This window comes from Caretta caretta, chromosome 8 (genome assembly GCF_965140235.1).
Source record: "Caretta caretta isolate rCarCar2 chromosome 8, rCarCar1.hap1, whole genome shotgun sequence".
In the NCBI taxonomy this organism is placed as follows: domain Eukaryota; kingdom Metazoa; phylum Chordata; order Testudines; family Cheloniidae; genus Caretta; species Caretta caretta.
In genome coordinates, this window is record NC_134213.1 from 12538390 (window position 1) to 12557787 (window position 19398).

The following is a 19398-nucleotide window of genomic DNA, read 5'->3' on the forward strand; positions in this document are numbered from 1 at the left end:
GACCCCTAATCATTTTTGTTGCCCTTCGCTGGACTCTCTCCAATTTATCCACATCCTTCTTGAAGTGTGGGGCCCAAAACTGGACACAGTACTCCAGATGAGGCCTCACCAATGTCGAATAGAGGGGAACGATCACGTCCCTCGATCTGCTCGCTATGCCCCTACTTATACATCCCAAAATGCCATTGGCCTTCTTGGCAACAAGGGCACACTGCTGACTCATATCCAGCTTCTCGTCCACTGTCACCCCTAGGTCCTTTTCCGCAGAACTGCTGCCTAGACATTCGGTCCCTAGTCTGTAGCTGTGCATTGGGTTCTTCCGTCCTAAGTGCAGGACCCTGCACTTATCCTTATTGAACCTCATCAGATTTCTTTTGGCCCAATCCTCCAATTTGTCTAGGTCCTTCTGTATCCTATCCCTCCCCTCCAGCGTATCTACCACTCCTCCCAGTTTAGTATCATCCGCAAATTTGCTGAGAGTGCAATCCACACCATCCTCCAGATCATTTATGAAGATATTGAACAAAACCGGCCCCAGGACCGACCCTTGGGGCACACCACTTGATACCGGCTGCCAACTAGACATGGAGCCATTGATCACTACCCGTTGAGCCCGACAATCTAGCCAGCTTTCTACCCACCTTGTAGTGCATTCATCCAGCCCATACTTCCTTAACTTGCTGACAAGAATACTGTGGGAGACCGTGTCAAAAGCTTTGCTAAAGTCAAGAAACAATACATCCACTGCTTTCCCTTCATCCACAGAACCAGTAATCTCATCATAGAAGGCGATTAGATTAGTCAGGCATGACCTTCCCTTGGTGAATCCATGCTGGCTGTTCCTGATCACTTCTTCCTCAGTAAACATATTAAACAGCAATTGGAGTGGCCATTTGGTTTACTGAAGGTGCATTAAGGCTTGCTGTGTTTCTACAGACATAACAGCTGTCTAAATCACTGGGGTTTCCTTGAGCTATTTTTAATGGGGCACTGACCTTATATGAGCTGAGGATAATGGCAAGTGGGAATTTTTCCTAGATGATCACAGGCCTCACACTCCACTAATCTTCCTGAGATCTGATTGAACAATGTATAGTAAATGGAGGGGCTGGCTGATTAGCTTTTGCATGTGTGAGGTTGGCTTCTTGCTGCTAGTGGCACCATATAACTGCTGCTAGATGGCCATTTATCACTTAACAAAAAACAACATTGAAGTAGCATGGCAGTTGTCCTATGACCATTATTCATGTTTACAGCAGGAATGCCCAGTATTTCACCCCAGTCTGGCAAAATGCAATTTTATTGTTATTTCCTTTGGCCCCCGACCAATGCAAATTATGACGATAGGCTCTTCAGCTGTTTGCATTTGCATTAAAAACAGCAGAACGTTTATTTTAGAAGGCGTCTTTTCTTTTTTTACCGGTCTGTGGCTTTAGTAAAGGGAACCAGAAATAAAGAGCGGAACCATTTCTGCTTGGTTATGCTTTCTCTCACCTCAGGTATAGGCTGTCTCTCAAATGTTCTCACTGAATTGCGGTGTAGTCTGGTTATCCACCCGTAATTCCCTTCCTTCCTCATTTACTGCTGAATAGCCACCGCTATGGTGCCCATCCCACATATCTCTTCCTAAACAAACGTTCATGACATTCCATCTCTCATTCAAGATTTTAATAGACGATCAGGTTGAAAAGTAACTAGGATAAATCTTAAATCCTCCCATACATTTTGGATGGGGTTTCTTTCAAATGGGCTTTCACAAGATTTTAATGAGTTGGGATCAAGAGCCCTGGCAACTTGAAAAAGCCTTGGCAAGAGGTTACATGCTTCGATATCAGATCTTGTTTCACCTGACTCTGAGGTCAGGATATAATGTGCATATTCAACATTGTCCTCTGATAAATGGACTCATACCTGCTCAAATGTTTTGATGCTATTACCCTCTGATCTAGTGGCTAAGAAGATATATAAGTCCTATCATTTACCCCAAAGGACAACTTTCTCTAACCAAAACACTAGTGCCCTGGATTTTTAGAGGTGAAAGTCAGGAGTTCCCTTCTTCACTACTTATGGAGGCTAATGTAAAGACTGTGAGCAGAGAGCATGAGTAACATTTTTTGTCTCACACATATTTAATGCATTTGTATGCAACAGATTATTGGTTCTATTGGCTGTTGCTTGTGAAAGTGAGCAGTGGAAGAGATTTTTGAGTTGGAATCGTACATTCATGATTTTTCTGATTTATATATAATTCTTTTCCTTTGCATTGATCTCTCATGTGAATGTTTAACCTAACTGTGCTTTGCCATCCCATTTTAGTTTGTTTCCCTTTCGGGTGTGATTGGGATGGTATCTCATGAAACAAACTGGTTTCCTTATATTCTTAGTTAGTGGCTCCCACAAAGGGAGGCTGGAATTTTACATATTTTCCACGATAAGGAAGACAATTCCTGGGGCTAAAACCAAAGACATTACTTCTCAATGTCTCTACAAATGGAAAATGTTTTGGCTGAGCCTTGTCTACAAGCAGTTGACCTTATCTGAAAGATGACACGTCTAGCATTGTGTATGTTGATACATCCCAACATCATTATTCACTCTTCTGTGTCTTGTCAAAAGTTAACCATTGAATGGAAGAAGATCTGGCTATATAGGATTGTAGTACCAAATCCAATCAGCACAGCACTTATGCAGGAAAGTAAAGGTCATATCCATGTATAAGTTTTCTGGATATTTCTCTCAATGTTCAGTTTTCTAAATATAATAATAGGAATTGGCAATTAATATTTTCAAAGTGCTGTTAAAAACATTACTCAGTATAATTAACTGAGTCCACTGTGAAGTAGGTGAGAAATGCTATCTCTATTTTAGCTATGAGACATTTTGTGTGGTGTGTCCCAGCACTGAAAAACTGGTAACAATTAAAGTTATTTGAAGGAAAGGAAAACATGAGTGATTTTAGAAAGGCATTTGACACAGTCCCACATGCCACTCTCATAAACACACTAAGGAAATGCAGCTGAGTTGAAATTACATGAGGCTGAGTACAAAACTGGTTGAAAGACCGCACATAAAGAGTAGTTATCAATAGTTTGCTGTCAAACTGGGGGGACATATATAGTGGGTTCCTGCAGGGTTCTGTCCTGGGTCCAGGACTCTTCAATAGTTTCGTCAATGACTTAGACAATGGAGTGGAGTGTATGCTTATGCTAGCACTCTGGAGGAGAAGATTAGAATTCAAAATGACCTTGACAAATTGGTGATTTAGTCTGAATTCAACAAGATGACATTCAATAAAGACAAGTGAAAAGTACTTCACTTAGGAAGGGAAAAAAATGGTTACCTAACTTTTTGTAACTATTGTTCTTCGAGCTGTGTTGCTCACCTCCATTCCATTCTAGGGGTGTGTGTGTGCCCCGCTTGCACAGTTGTCCGAGATTTTTGCCTTAGCGGTATCCGTAGGGTCGGCTGTAGCGCCCCCTTGAGGGCTGTGCTTGTGCATTGGTATATTAGGTGCTGCCGAGCCTACGCCCTCTCAGTTCCTTCTTGCAAGCAACTCCAACAGAGGGGTCAGAGGGTGGGTAATGAAATGGACGTGAGCAACACATCTCGAAGAACAACAGTTACAAACGAACTGCAGGGTGTAACCTGAGGCTGTTACTTCAAGCACCCAATGGTCCGAGGTCAGCTGAGACCAGGGCAACCGGAAGGGGTGGAAGTGGTCCAGGAAAGAGTGGGAGGGTGGATCCTGGGAGGTGACTGGGGTGTCGTCCTCTAGCGCAACTTCAAAATGACTGCTTCTGGCCTCCTTGGAAGGGCCAGGCTGAGCAGATGAATGGGAAGGTGAGGGTGTTGCTTAGACCCCCTTGTCTCTATCTTTTTTCCTGTAGGTGCCCAGCCAGGGAGTCCTCCAGAACCTAGACTTTGGAGGTGGAGGGTGGAATGGCTTCCTGGCCTGCTGAGGAGGAGGGAGGCCCAAGGAATGGAGGGTAGCTTGGGACTCTTTAAGGCCATGGAGTCTTGAGTCGGTGAGCTCTAAGAAGAGTCCCGCCCCCTCAAATGGGAGGTCCTGTATAGTGGCTTGCATCTCCTGGGAGAACCTGGATAAGACTGCAGCCAGGAGCTGTGCCTCCTGGCCACTGAGTCAGTAGTGTCCCAGACCATTTGAAGGGCCTCCCTATGCCTTCGTCCACTAAAGCAGTGAACTCCTGGGCTCGGTCCTGGGGGAGGGCCTCCTTAAATTTGTTAAGGGAGTCCCACAGATTAAAATTGTACCTGCCAAACAGGCCCTGGGGGTAGATACCCAAAATTGCAGGCTTGCTGTTGACTACATCTTTCTGCCAAATAAGTCCAGTCTCTTGGCCTCTTTGCTTTTCGGCATGCCACTGACTTGGCCCTGCCTGTCCCTTTCATTAACAGCGGACATGACCAGTGACGCTGCTGGTGGGTGTGTGTGTAGACATTCGAACTCTTTCACCGGGACGGGATACTTCTTTTCTACCTTCTTAGAAGTAGGCAGAATGGAAGAGGGGCTGTGCCACAGCAATTTGACAATCTTAAGGACCCCTGGGTGGATGGGCAGCACAGCCATGGGCCGGGGTGCGGGAGGGTATAATGTTAGGTTGTTGGACTCCTCTGTGACCGCCTCAATTTTTAAATTCAAGTTGGTAGGCACTCTCTTAAGGAGGGCCTGGTGCTCCTTGAAGTCGTCGGGGGGGCTGCCCGTTTGGGAGGGACCTGTTATCACTTTGTCTGGAGACAACGACAAGTGCACCGTCAGGGGAGGAGCGGGTTCCCCTTCCTTCTGTGGGGATGGCTCCTTAGGTGCTGGAGTCCGATGTGCTGCCCCCAAGTCAGATTCGGTACCGTGTTCCCACTCCAGTGCCGGCCGTGCCGGGGGCAGCCAGGGAGGACTGGTAGGAATATGGGACCAGCATCACGGGTGTGCCCCATGGGTTCCAGTATTGAGCGGGCCACTGTCCCTGCTGCCATGCCGTCACTGCAGGTGCCACACTGGCTTTGCACATTGACAGCCAATCACCTCTCCTTGGTGAAGGCCTGAACTCCCGGCCCGACTCTGACCATTGCCCCTCTTGCGTCCAGAGCGGAGCCGTCGAGGCCTGAGTCTGCCGGCTGACCCTGGCGTGTGCGCAGCCTAGAATGGAATCCATCTGAGCAAGCACTCGAAGAAGAATCAAACGCACAGCTACACAATAGGGAACAACCGGCTAGGTGGTGGTACTTCTGAAAAGATGCTGGGGGTTATAGTGGATCTCAAATTGAATATGAGTCAACAGTGTGATGCTGTTGCAAAAAAAGGCTAATATTCTGGGCTGTATTAACAGGAGTGTCATATGTAAGGCATCAGAGGTAATTGTCCCACTCTACTTAGCACGGGAGTACTGTGCCCAATTCTGGGCACCACATTTTAGGAAAGATGTGGACAAATTGGAAAGAATCCAGAGAAGAGCAACCAAAATGCTAGAAGGCTCAGAAAAGCTAAGTAAACAATGAAAGGCAGTGATAGGCGGGATGAGATGGGTAGTGAGCTGACTGTGCACTTTGCACTTAATAGACTCATCCCTTGGTGCTTTTGTGTTCATAAATGTTCTTACAATTGCATCAGTTGAGATTGCAGGGTTTCAGTGTTTCACTGGGCTTTCAGCCCCAAGCTGATGCAATAATAGCTAAGCTTTATGGCTACAGTGAATAAAGTCCAAAGCTTCAACTGTCTTGATCCATCTTTGACGGCGTGCTAAATTCAATGACTCTAGTAGAGGGGTTGCGGTGTTTGGGTCAATCGCCTGTAATTGTCTTTCTGTTTCGGGTTTCCAGCGTGGTGGGGTGTATCCTTTTCAGTAGCCACAGGAGATGGTTTTTCTTGTGGCCATTCAGATGAGGCAGGTGAAACGATCAAAATGTTCAGTAGAATCACATCAGTGGTGGCCTCAGTTGTCGCAGTGACTCCTGGCAAAGCTATTTCCAGTTCCCGGGAATTGGGTTAGAACCAACAGATGATTTGGGTCCATTTATTGGCAGCTAGTAGTGATTTTTGCAGTTGGAGAACAGTGTAGATAAGGAAACCTGCGCTGTACATATAGGACCAAGATATAGTTTATCTGGCCAAATTGAATTCTTGCTGGACAGTGGGAAGATTATCTCCACTGAATTTTTCCAGACTGTGATTTGAACAAACAATTGATTCGCTCATACTGGTGCCAGGTGAGAGGAGTGTCCATACAAATGGCAATATTTCCTTACATGCTTTCAGGCAGCTCAATTACAATGATCAGCAAACGCTGCTGCTGCTGCTGCGCAAACTAGAACATCAGTTCCAGGGAATTATTGTGTCATTATTCAGAGTCTTGCTAACAGAAAGCAAGCAAGCAAGCAGTTAAAACTGGTTACCCAGCATTTGAAGCTTTATGGGCTATCCTTGAACCTTTTGTTATGAAATCTAATTCTTTAATATTCCCCTGTATAGGACAGGTGACAAACTTATTAAAGAAAAATAATTGTAAAAGGACTCTAGACAAAGGGGTTGGTGCTCGATGCTAACAGATTGTATCACAATGGCACACCAAGTGGCTTGTTGTAAAGTCAATAGAATTTGAAAGTTCATAACAGAGCTGCCTCAGGCAATGGTGAGCAATAAAATAGCAAAGTAATAAAATCCTTAGTTTGCAATAACCTGATCTTTTGCTTTTAACAAAAAAACAATAATGTGGTATTTTAGATTTGGACTCCTGTCTCCCCTCTTTACCCTCCCCCACATTTTCATAACAAACAAAAAAGGCCCAAATTTGTGTCTACAGTTTCATGCATTAGGAGCCTTCTTCTGTCTTCGTGCTCCAATGCATTAGCTAAAGACAGAACAGGAAAAAAACATACTGCCATTTATTTAATTAATCACTTTGACAATAAATTGAGCAAAACAAATCTATTAACTAGGTTTTAAGGTCTCTCTGGTAACACAGAGACAGTTCATTTTTCAAATGCAGAAATGTACACGAAATTAACACGGGGTGAAAAAAAAAAAGTGATGATAATTGACAGATAATATTCAATGGGCAAAAGATAAGAGAGTCTAGACTTCTCCCAGGGAGGGTCCTGGCACCTAGCCGCAGCAACTTACAATATTTAGATCATTTAGTCAGATGACAATAAAGCCATGATCCCAGTTTGAAACCCACCATTTATTCCCAGCGACATATTTTCAGTTAAGTGGTAAAGTTACTTTTAAAAATGTTTAAGTAAATACTGCCTCCTCCCACAAGACATATCTGTTCAATACAATGTAGAATACAAAGGTAGTGGTTTATACATGGTGTGCATTCAACATGTAAAAAGGTTAGCAGTTACACATGCACTAATAGATTGCGTTCTCATTGGGTTGGAGCAAATGCCCAAAGGTTTATACAAATCAGGGATGGAGAAGACCTACTAAATGAAGTGTCCTCCTATGCTCAGTGCATGACTGGGAAGACTATTTGGCAGTTGAATAGCTCTTACCGTTTGGACATTTTGCTGACAATCACTCTATAGTTTGCTTTGCTGCATTTGTGTCTTTTGTTCTTTACACTACATAGGTTAATATGAAAGAACCACACAAGTGCAGAAGGGTACAAATAACTGCAGTGTTTACTAAACATCTATAACATGCAAGGCCTAGCTCCATGTATACACTGCTGCTTTGGCAGGATTCAGGTGGCTTATGAAACAGAAGTCGTGAGGGGCCACAAGAGGGCTCACAAACTATTTAGTAGGACGCTAGTCAAATTCCTATACACCACACAGCTTGGTCCTATTACTTCTTATGGCCCCTCCCAAATCCACCCCACCCCCCGTTTTCCATATGATACAATTCTTTGCAGCTCTTTGGTGTTTACATCTTTCAAATCAGGGTCTCAGAACGGAACTCTTACATCCCAGTGGTATGCAGAAGCACATGCAGGCATTTCTCAAGTCCATGCTGGGATGCAAATTTTTATGCTGACTAATGGCCACCTTGTAACACTGTTATATCATAACTGCATTTATATCACTCCCAGTTAAGTAATATGAATCCATGCTGGTGTTATTTCGGACCACTGTACAAAGCTATAAGTTAGTCTGTTAGGCTGTTTTTTTTAAATTGCTTTTGCCTGTGAGAGCTGACATGTTCCTCACCACTGGCTGGTGCAGTGTGTCAAAGAACTATCTTGAAACAAACAAAACTGGTTCTGTGTCATTAGTCTGACCAGGCTGAGTTCAGACTTGTCTAAAGGATATTGGTTTACAGCCAGTGGGTCCCTCCAGTGCTGGCTGGCAGAACATTACAATCATTTTTTGTCCTCAGTATGGTGGTTCCTAAATATCATCTCCCTATACAACAGCCCTACAAGCCATCACTGTGATCTGAGTCCGACCGGCATTGGTGTCTGCCTCTCTGCTGATGCGGATTTGCCCATCCGGGGGGTCAATATTTTGCACTATGGAGATACTCACAGGTCCCAGGTGTTGGCAAGGCGTGTCTTTATCCACCTGTATTTGGTGGGAAGGTTATATTTCTTCTTAGAGAAGGCCATCAGGTCAGTTATCCATGTCTTTGTGGGCTGTAGCTGGATGATTGCAATTCCATGTGGAAGCTATAGCTGGCCAGAACATGGCTGTGCACACACATAGCATTGATAGACATATGGAGAATATTGCACCTGTTTTTCATAGCTTACCCAGGTGTCCAGTTACAGGTCTTGATTTTGCTCAAAGCCATACCTGGTTTCGAGGATCTAGATTTTTGAGACCACTTTTCCTAGGTACTACACTGATAATTGAGATCAGCTAGGCTGTGGTAAGATTTGAACTCACTAGGGGTATGGTGAGGCTTTTAGCTCTAGACTACTGGTCTCCCAGAACTCAAACCTGTTGCCGTCATGGCAGCACATCCATTTAGAATGACCAACATTTTAAGTGTTCACTCCTTTTGGATGCCTCAGTTTTGGAAAGCCCAGCAGAAGACAGGTGGGGCCTAATTTTTAGAGGTGCTCAGCTACCACAGCCGAGCAGACGTCAATGGGCATTGTGAGTGTTATCGCCTTTATTCACTGTGCTGAGGAGCATGGCTCATATAATAGCATGAGCTGAGTGGGGGCTGTGATTAACGGAGATCCATTTTTGACATTAGTCAATTTGTTTGCAATGATTGTTTTCTGTGTTGTGTATGTGCTTCATGATAGATGCAGGTTTTATTAGAAATAAAAAATATATTTTAAAAATATATGTAAAATAATTCTTGCACCAGTCACTTTCTCACCCTCACTAAAGCAATTTCTTTATAAGCTCAGTAGAGGCTCATTTATTTGAGGACAAATACGTCCCACAAATCCAAATCCTATTTATGTAATTTTAGCATTTTTTTCTTGTTGGAAGTTGTCATATTACTATTATTTGAAACCCAAATGGAATGCAAGAGAAAATCATTTTATAAATTCTCTTCGTTTTATGCCTTGGTTTTTATAGCTATATCCTCACACCTTCTTGTCAACTGTTTGAAATGGGCCATCCTGATTATCACTACAAAAGTTTTTTTTCTCCTGCTGATAATAGCTCATCTTAATTGATTGGTCTCATTACAGTTGGTATGGCAACACCCATTTTTTCATGTTCTCTGTGTATATATATATCTTCCTACTGTATTTTCCACTGCATGCATCCTATGAAGTAGGTTTTAGCCCACAAAAGCTTATGCCCAAATAAATTTGTTAGTTTCTAAGGTGCCACAAGTACTCCTCGTTTATTTTGCTGATACAGACTGACACAGCGACCACTCTGAAACACTGTTCCCTGAGTGTGACATTATCCTTGGTTGAAGAACCTTCTTCTCCTGTCAGTCAGAACTGTTTCCTCATTTTCCCCCCATCTCACTATTCTCTGTCTCTTCTCAAATCTCAGCTGACATCTCTTTTCCACTGCCTCTTAGATACTGTCTCCTGCTTTTGTTACTATAATATCCCAAAATGCTTTGCAGATGTTTGTATGCAAGACACTATAGTAAATATTTTATTGTTGCCAATGGAAAAAAAAATCACAAAAGGGGATAGATTGTCAGCACTCAGAATGTAAACCCCCAGAGGAAAAGCAGCGACCTTGAATACCCTGTTCATTCACAACGAATACAAAGAGATCCCACACTACCTTAAACCATTGATAGAAGCTTTTTTCAACTCCTCCCCCAGAGCAATCAATTACAGAGCTGACAAATAAGCCATTCCTGTTGAGCTCTGTAATGGTTAACTTATGTTGGGTGATGGAAATTTATTGCTCATTGAAAGTGATGGGCAGTTACATATTATACTATTGGGGAACTAATAGTTTACTAACCTTAACAGAAACAAATGAATGTCATAGATGTAGTACAAATCAAATCCTTCTCTTTACTAAGGTAGGGGGACACTTGAAAGACATGAGTCCTTTGATACCAAGGTGAATTTGCTACACTGGAACCAGTTGACTACATAATACTCAAAACAAAAACGTACACATAAAACACTGCTTTATTGACTGCATTTGCCACACATTGAGGAATGCAAAGTTTTTTTTCATAAGCAATGGGCCATGGTCCCAATGTGTATTAAAGCATACACTAAATCTAAACATGATGAAAAGAATGGCAGACAGAGCTATTGCAAGGCAACACAAACGGCATGCATAATACAGTCTCACACGGAACGAGTTTGATACGTTATATTGCTTTAAGGATTAACTAACATGGAAAATGTACAAAAAGGAGAAATAGGTTTTTGCATTAATGAAAAATACATTTTTTCTCTACAAAGGAATTTCTAATACAAGAAAATAAATATTGCAACATAAGCCAAAAATAATTTAAAATTGCTCTTTTCAATATATTTCAATATTTCTCTTTTATATTAACAAATGGCACATCACGTTCTTTGAAACAAAGAAAACAGAAGGATTTCTCCTCCTGCGACATTCATATCGTTTCCTGTAACTGATGTGAAGCGGGTCTGTTTTGTGTGTGGAATGGAGCAAAGTACATGGGAATTTCCTTAAAGAACAACCAAAATTAACACACAGCCCTGGCAATAGACAGAGAAGTTCCTTAGGCCGATGTGGATAACACAAGGATGGGTTCATGAAAATACTAACAATACAAAAAGTGAGAGAAAGCTTCTGTTCTCTCTCCCTTGTGTTGAAATGGCTAATTCTCTATTGTGCTTTGAGGGAAAGTGTCATCCAAATATTAGACATTTAAAAATAAAAATAAATAAAGGTGCAAAATATCCCAAAGACAGCTAGTCCATAAGGGCAAAAATATATGGGGTGAAAAATGAATGTGTGAACTCAGAATTATCTTCAGGAAACTCCACTGGGCACCAATGCTTTAACACTAATTTGGGTTGTTCTCTATGAATTAGAAATGAGCGGTGATCAGCGTCTACGTGCATCATCACATTAACCCACAAGCGTGGTGGTGCTTTTCAAAGGAAACAGGTCCCTTTTACAGTGCAAATGTCAACTCCTGCAGTTATATAGCATCTTAAAGACAACATTTGTTTAATAAAATAAACCATTATACTTTTCTCTAATCATTTCAAAATACATTTACAATACATCAAAAATATTTTCCTTGTACATTTTTCTTTCCTTAATTATTAACATTTCTGTTATGAAATAACTAGGTGGCAGGGGCATAGGAACAAAGGGCATGTGGAGTGTTTCTTAGGAACCCGGTGCCTAATGGCTGAATATAGTAGCTAAGTTTCCAGGGCTTTGGTGGGGCCACTGGAATGGCTGTGAAATGGCCTTGGTCCTGATTGGAGGTGGGGTTAGATCTGGCCTCCTGCCCACAGTGAATGCCTCTGTCCTACCTTTCCCCTGCTGGAAGCCACCACCTCTTCCCTGATATCCTCTTTCTTTGTTAGCCAGCCAGCCTGCTGTGAATTCTCATGCCCTTGGAAGCAGTAGCAGGCGGCCAATGGAGGTCTGGAGATTTCCTAGACTTCTTGAGCAAAACAGCCTCTGTAAGTCTATTTTAGTGTGGGCCCCATGACATTTATGGAGTAGAATACTGTACGGGTACCTGTACATGGACGTCAATGGTGCAGTATGGGTGCAGCTGGGAACATGCCTTAGTGCTCGAATTATCTCTAGGGCTCTTCTGTTAAACCAGGACACTCGAGGGATTATTATTACTGGTTCTAATAAATCAAAGAATTCACTCAAATGAATCCCACAGCAATTATAAAAATATCAATAGTTAACTCAAGCCAAAAGACCATGGATTCAGCATCTACGTACAGTACTGAGCGCTCTCATAGTGTGTGTTTAACAGATACATGTTCTGCCACTGCCTGGTAATACTCTTCTGGATTCTTCTCTCCCAGTAATTCTGATAAGCTCTTCTCTGTTAGTTTCCTCTCATTCTGTTGCTCTAATTTTACATACAAACAGGCCAAATTTGGCCCCTCTGTGTGCAATTTTATTCCCTGATCACAAATCACAATGCCTAAAGTCTTGTGGCTGTTTTGAACTGTTTTTTTGTTTTTGTTTTTTGGTTTTGAACTACTTCCTGATCACAGTAACAATGGAGTGTATCACAGTGCTGCATAGGAATCAACAGAAACATGGTGCCACTTGCGTTTGGTTGTTCTTTAAAGTCTATCCCCTTTTGCTCTCCTGTACTGAGCAAGCAAGGAATGCAGAAAATAATGAGTGAAGCTGTGTACGGTGAGATTTGTGTCTGTTTTTTTTACCATAGTTGAAGTGAAGCACACGGAAGCAAGATTCATTAAAAGGCAGCATATTGATTATTTTTATGACTCTTATACTAGGATACGGTAGCTAAAGCTAGCAAGCCTGATAAGATAAACTAAGTCCTACTTACTGTATTTAACATTATCTGAACATACTGAGCCTTAATTAATGAGCAGACTTTAGTTTCCAACCTCAGTGGATTATGCTAATTTATAACAACATTTTTAGGTGGTTCCTTTTTTTTCCCTTTTTCGGTAATAATTTGTATAAAATTTATCAAATGAGGAAAACACCCAGGTATGTTTGGTTTTAGAGTCGATTTTTTGGGATTAGCCAATCTTTTATTAATTTCACTGCAATCTGATAATAATTTGATAAGAATTGATAAGAAGGACTTTTGAAGGCCAGTAAAGATGATTTACTTTAAAACGGCAAGATAGTCAATTTTCGGAGTCTCCGAATTTAAAAGAAAGCTCAGAGTCAAATGAGTAAAAAGCATCAGAAATCAAAACAGCAGGATGCAGCCTCAGTGACAGAAGCACCCCTGTCAGCAAGCTTGGAAGCTAACATCTCAGTTTTGTGTCATGAATGTGTCTCTAGTCCTTTGTTGCTAAATAACTTCCAATTTTTCCAAATGACAAGTTTCCGGTTTCTGGCTGTGCTGCTTTATTGTCAAAATATTCTTTGGCATACACAAAATTATTTGACTGATTCATCTGGTGTTTTGTTTAAAGTGATGGGTTTTACCAGGTTCAGAAGTGTCCCAGGTTTTTTTTTTATTTTTAAAAAACAACAACAGATAAAAGTTTCAGTGAATTTCTTTTTTTTTTTTTTTTGGTTCCCTGAGCTCACACTGGGGTCACTCCAATAAAACATGCAGTACGATTTAACTGTGACCTTTGAAGCCAAAACTGAAATAATGGTGCAATTAAGTGCAAACATGGAAATTTGCCTGACTCATAGATAACATGGGCTTTTAAACAACATTTAAGGCTTACATTTTATGCATTAAATTATTATAATATTTATAACGTCAGCTTTTGTGAATCACCCTCCTACGTCAAGTCAACAGCTTGTAACTAGGATTCAAAGAATAAAAAAAAGGACGGGGAGGGATAAATGTATTGTTTTAGTTACAGTATTTAGTAGAGCAACAAAATGATAAAGGCAAATCATTTAATTTCCTCTACATGACACTGCATTTAGACTGAGGGCCAATTGTCCACTGTTGTGCATGGTGAGTTTACATGTACAATAGAGCCCTGCGCAGGACGAGTTTAGAACCCTGCAGTGGGACCGGGATCCCACTGCATAATAGCGGAAACGAGTGGGAGTGGGTGTTGTGGGGCAGGACGGAAGCAGGATTAAAAACAGTCCCACACAGGTCTTGAATGTACAGCTCCCTGCACAGCTGAATGTAATTTCAACCATTAAAGATGAAGTACTGGCATAAGCTCTTTTGCCAAACTGATTTGATATTTTACAACCCTCTTGTTTTTGAAGACATTTTTCCCCTCTCCATCCCGCTCCATTTTGGCCCAAACGTTTTGGTAAAGGCTAATCAATTAACCTGAGTAAATCACTTAAAATTTTCAAATAATCTTACAGGGTTCAAAGGACCTCCGAGATTTACATTACATCAATAAATACCCATAGCTGCTCAGGAGGAATATTTGTAGATAGCGCTGCAGCTCTACCACAGATATGTGTCTCTTCTATCTACTGAAAGCCTTTGATGACTGTTTACAGTGCTGCCGACTATCTCTGACAGATGTAGTGGCAGGGCTAAATCTTGGTTCTTGGCCCCTGGACGGATTCTGATCAAACTGGAAGGTGAGAAAAAACATAAAGGATTTAATAAAATATAAACAGAATGTTGTTTTCCTCCGCCCATAAGTGCTTTCTTCAAATAAGCTTTTTGTGCTTTTAAAAAAAAAATATTTTAGTATCGCTTATTTTACTTCCTTGTGCACACGCGCACACACACACGTACAGATAGTGACTTTTTCAGTAAATTGTGTGTGTGTGGAGGTGGCTCTCATAGTACCCCAATACCCTGACATACAGGGGCAATAATCCCAGGCAGAGCATGAAATCTGTCTGTCTTTAAATAATGCCCATAAAACTATCATCCCTGCAGAAACAATGGATACTGGCAAAATTAAACCTCTTTATTAAGGATCTAGGATGTCTTGCTCATTGCCTGCAAGCACAAGTCCCTTAATGCGCATGCTTGCATTTCTTTTAACTGGGATATGCAAGTGAACTAAGAAGGGACAACTACTGGTACAGTAATCTATATTGGTGATGGTTAAGCTGTATCTCAGGCATATAGAGAAGAGAAAGACAACAGTGCTGAATTTTAAACTATATATACATATTAAAAAACCCCTTTGTTATGATACCAGGCAAAAATTGAACATGGCAGTTGTAACTGGGTTTAGGCTTCATAGAACTGTCACAGTTGGTAAATCTGGTGGAGTTACGATGCCAAAATACTCATTCTGACAACATCCTCATTTCCTGAATCTAACTGGTTATGTTGCACTCTGCCACTACCGGATTCCATGTCGGAGTCGCTCATTTCTGCATCAGAAAAGTAGCCATCAGTCTCATTGTCAAAATGATGCAAGATGACCTTTGACCTTTCACTGACTGGAGGCCCGTTAACGATGTCAGGCTTCTGGATCTGTGACCTCCTAGTCTCTCTGCTCTCCTTTGGTAATTTGAACCTCACTACTGTTTTCGGACTACCTACTGAGTCAGGCACTTTAGTCAGAGAACTGGACTCACAATGAGTACAATTCACTGTCTCCTCCTCATTGTTTAAGGAGCTTCTCAGACACAATGAGGCATGAGAATCATTTGCTTTTGGAACAGGATGTGAAGATCCCTTCTTAGCTGTCTTTTTTATTTCACTGGCCCCTTTGCGGTCCATGTGAAATTTCGCCGTTCCTTTTTCTGATTTGCTAGGTCTTGCATCATGGGCGAAGGGCTTTGTGGTATCATCTGATAAATTATTCATGTTGTTAGTCCACTGATTGGAATCATCCTCTTGGTGACTCTTGAAGATTGTGTTCAAGTCATTTCTTGACAGTTTTTTCTTAGTGTTCATTCTCATTTTGCTTTTAACTTTCTTTGTTGCATCGCTATGCTTGAATGGCGACTTCAAGGAATGATCCATCATAAAACTTAACAAGGTCTCTTCATCTTGTAAAAGCTCCTCTGAAAGGCCTGGAGTGTTGTCTTCATGGTGGCCATTGTTCAAGGACCACTCACTCATTGTCATGTTCTCAGTGGTAATCTGAACTGACTGGGCCAACCAGCTATTGAAGAAGGTCCCATCTATGGGAAAGGAAGTTGACAAACCTGTTAAAACAAAAAGGACAAGTCTTAGAAGTCAAAATCATTCAGTTTGTGCTTTGATTGTAAGAGGCACCAATGTAGTGTCAAAACTATAAACTGCAAGAAGGAACCTGAAACAATTCTTTGGTATTCGGCAAACATGGAGGGGCTCCTGTGTCTATTGTAATGCATCATACAGCATGTAATATGTGAGTAAATGGCAAGCATACTTTACTTCAGGTAATAATAGTTAATTTGGGGGTATTCTTATACCTTACATGATAGTGACCTACACCGTCCACCACTTATAACATTGCCCCCAGATCGGACATCTATGAGGACTGAACCTGGGATGTCTGGATCGAAAAGAATGAGCTTTGACTGCATAAACTAAAGAACTAGGTCCAACAGCCAAATCATATTCCTCTATGTGTGGTCTAGCCACTAGAAGGGAGACAAAGACCTACACTGTGTTAGGGCAGATTACATGGTGTTCAAGACAAACTACACATAACTTTAACCAGCAAGGCTGATAAGATTGTGAAGACTGGGTGATTGGGGAGAACAGGACTGAAGCACCCTGGTATCTGGCCACACAGGATTATTACAGCTATAGGGCTAACACAGGATTATTACAGCTATAGGGCTAACACATGCAGGAAATTCTGAAGAATGGGCAGGAGACGAAGGGCTGGATGAATCCATCTATGAGAACTCTACTTCTCCAGGCCTCTGCTTTGGGTTGATGAGAGCCCTAGGACAGCACACTTACATGGGGGCTGGGATAGAAACACCCTCCTGGCATAATCTTTATATGGGTAGTTAGGTAAGGAAGGTCTTTGGCTGGATTCTTGCCTTCCCCTTTGCTGGGAAAACACAAACAACATCACTGGTTCTACATACTATGTTTTAGCTGCTTAAACAGTTATTCTAATTTTCTTCCATTATGTGGGCACTGATAGCTGGTTAGGATCACACCAGTGTGAATGTAACATTATCAGAACCGGAATAAGTGAAAAATGATGATCATGCTTATGATTAATTATAATTCTAGAGGGTACCAAAGTATGTTTCACAGCACAGACATAAAGACATGGGCCTCGCCTCAAAGAGCATACCACCTATCCGAGATATATAATAGGATGAGTAGAATTTGCCACACAGCTCAGATCATCTGGCCTCTGTCACTAGCTAGCATCCAATGCTTCAGAAGTCAAATTCCATCCCCCCTGAGAAGTCTCATCATTTGTGGAAACGATGGACACAGTGGGAAAAAACTCCTGCCTGACCCCTTCAGATGCTCCATGTGTACCCTGAAGCATGTGTAAGATGTTCCTCACCATAGCTTGCAAAACTATAAAAAGTTTCAGAGTAGCAGCCGTGTTAGTCTGTATTCACAAAAAGAAAAGGAGTACTTGTGGCACTTTAGAGATTAACAAATTTATTTGAGCATGAGCTTTCATGAGCTACAGCTTATGCTCAAATAAATTGGTTAGTCTCTAAGGTGCCACAAGTACTCCTTTTCTTATAACTATAAAAGTTATTAATGGTCATAAAAATGAGACCTCTTTTCATATATTAGCTGACTCTCCCATCTGTGGCAGCGAATTTTGAAGGTTGATTATATATTGCACGAAGAAAGATTTCCTTTAAACGTTGTAGATGTTTTCAGTATTAATTTACTGGAGTGGCCTCTTTGTTCTCTTGATATGGTGCAGAGTTTAAAGAAGGGACCAACTGGTCATGCTGGCAAGCAACCCATTAAGCCATAAGGTAAGACTCAAGGTTTAATGTGCAGTATATGTCAACTGCTCTATATTAGATACAGTGTTAGCCTCCTCAAATAAAATCTGCCTTGGATCATTCATTTTGACTGCTTGTGACTCAGATGCTTTCGCAGAGGTACCTTCTGAGCTTGGACAAAGCAAATATTAGTACAGAAACTTTCCTCGAATTTAAAAAGGCTGACTGACTTTAACATGCAGTTGTACAGCCATTGCACACACATCAAAACAGGAACAGTGCTGACAGCATTTCATATTGGCTTTGAGGTTTCAAATGTTGGGCTGAACCCTAAAGTCCTCCCTTAGGTTAAACTCTCATTGAAGTCAGTGGAAATTTGGGCTAAGGACTGCGTAAGAACCTCAGGATTTGGTCTGCTGTTGTTATGAGTATTTACTCATGATATAGCCACATTTCTAAAGACAGGCAGTGATAAAAGTGTCTATATCATATGTGATGTCATTAAACAGAGAGCGGTTTTAATCCATTCCCAGCAGCTCTGAATTAACATGTAGACACTCCTATTCTTAAGCTGTTACTTTTCATGTTCATATTACTGTAACAGACTGGACCAATTTTATCTGATCCTAAGAATTTGGTAAATCCTTACAGAGAACGGGATTTGCACCTGGAGACAATTATTGGATTATGCTATTTAACTTCTTAGTGATAACAGTCTGTGCTGTAAAAGATCAGGTCTATGCAATATGTACCCACAGATCTTCAAAAGCACGCCTAGTAAAGTTCCATGCTACAGAGTTCTTTTGCCTTGAGTCATATCCTGCCATTGGTGCTGTAGATGGAGTTTCCCACTGGACACCTGGTAGACTGCATTGATTAGGTATAAAAGAGACTGGCAAAACTGGAGCAAGAACGATCTGTGGCTTGGAGGGACTGACTGATCAGGAATGTTTAAAGCAGCTAAATGTGTATGATTAAGTGATGACAGACGGGCGCAGGAATTAGAGCCCTCTACACATACTTGAAAGGAGTGAATACCGGAGAGGAATTATTTGGAGTAGCACAAAGAGGACTAACTAGAAGGAAAAGAGGGAAGAATTTGGTTGAAAAACTTCCTAGTACTGAGGTTTGCCTGAGTGTGGAATAGTCTCTCAAGAGAAGTGGCAGAGGTCACCACTACCTTTAAAGTGCTTTTAAAATGTATGGGAGGGGACACTTCTGCACTGGCAGAGGGAAAAAAAAAAAGATAGCCTAATACCACAGGTGTGTCCCTGTTCTAATTGCTCTGACTGAAACCCACCAGGCTTCTACATTAAAAACTGATCTCATTCATGTGAGCAATTATAATGCTCACTGTATACTATGGTAACACCCTGTTAAACAGAGAGATCCGATGACTATATATTCCTGCAAAATGTCTCTAAAGAAAAGCTCCCTGTTGTAATGATTGTCTGGTTTCTGATATTTACATGGCAAAGATTTGCAAACTTGTTAATACTCTCTCAATAAATAGTAAAAAAAATAAAAATAAAAACATTGGTCTTATTTATAAAATGG

General features: G+C 41.4%; 1 protein-coding gene across 3 annotated transcripts in view; it reads right to left on the minus strand.

The window, feature by feature from the left end:
- Positions 1–10511: 10511 nt before the first annotated feature.
- The window catches only part of JADE2 (jade family PHD finger 2), a 152324-nt gene continuing 143437 nt past the window's right edge, over positions 10512–19398 (minus strand). For all 3 annotated transcript variants that reach the window (XM_048861811.2, XM_048861814.2, XM_048861810.2), the window contains one exon: positions 10512–16122. In XM_048861811.2, coding sequence (XP_048717768.1) covers positions 15236–16122 — 887 coding nt within the window. In that variant the 3' untranslated portion in view covers positions 10512–15235. The remainder of the gene's footprint in view (positions 16123–19398) is intronic.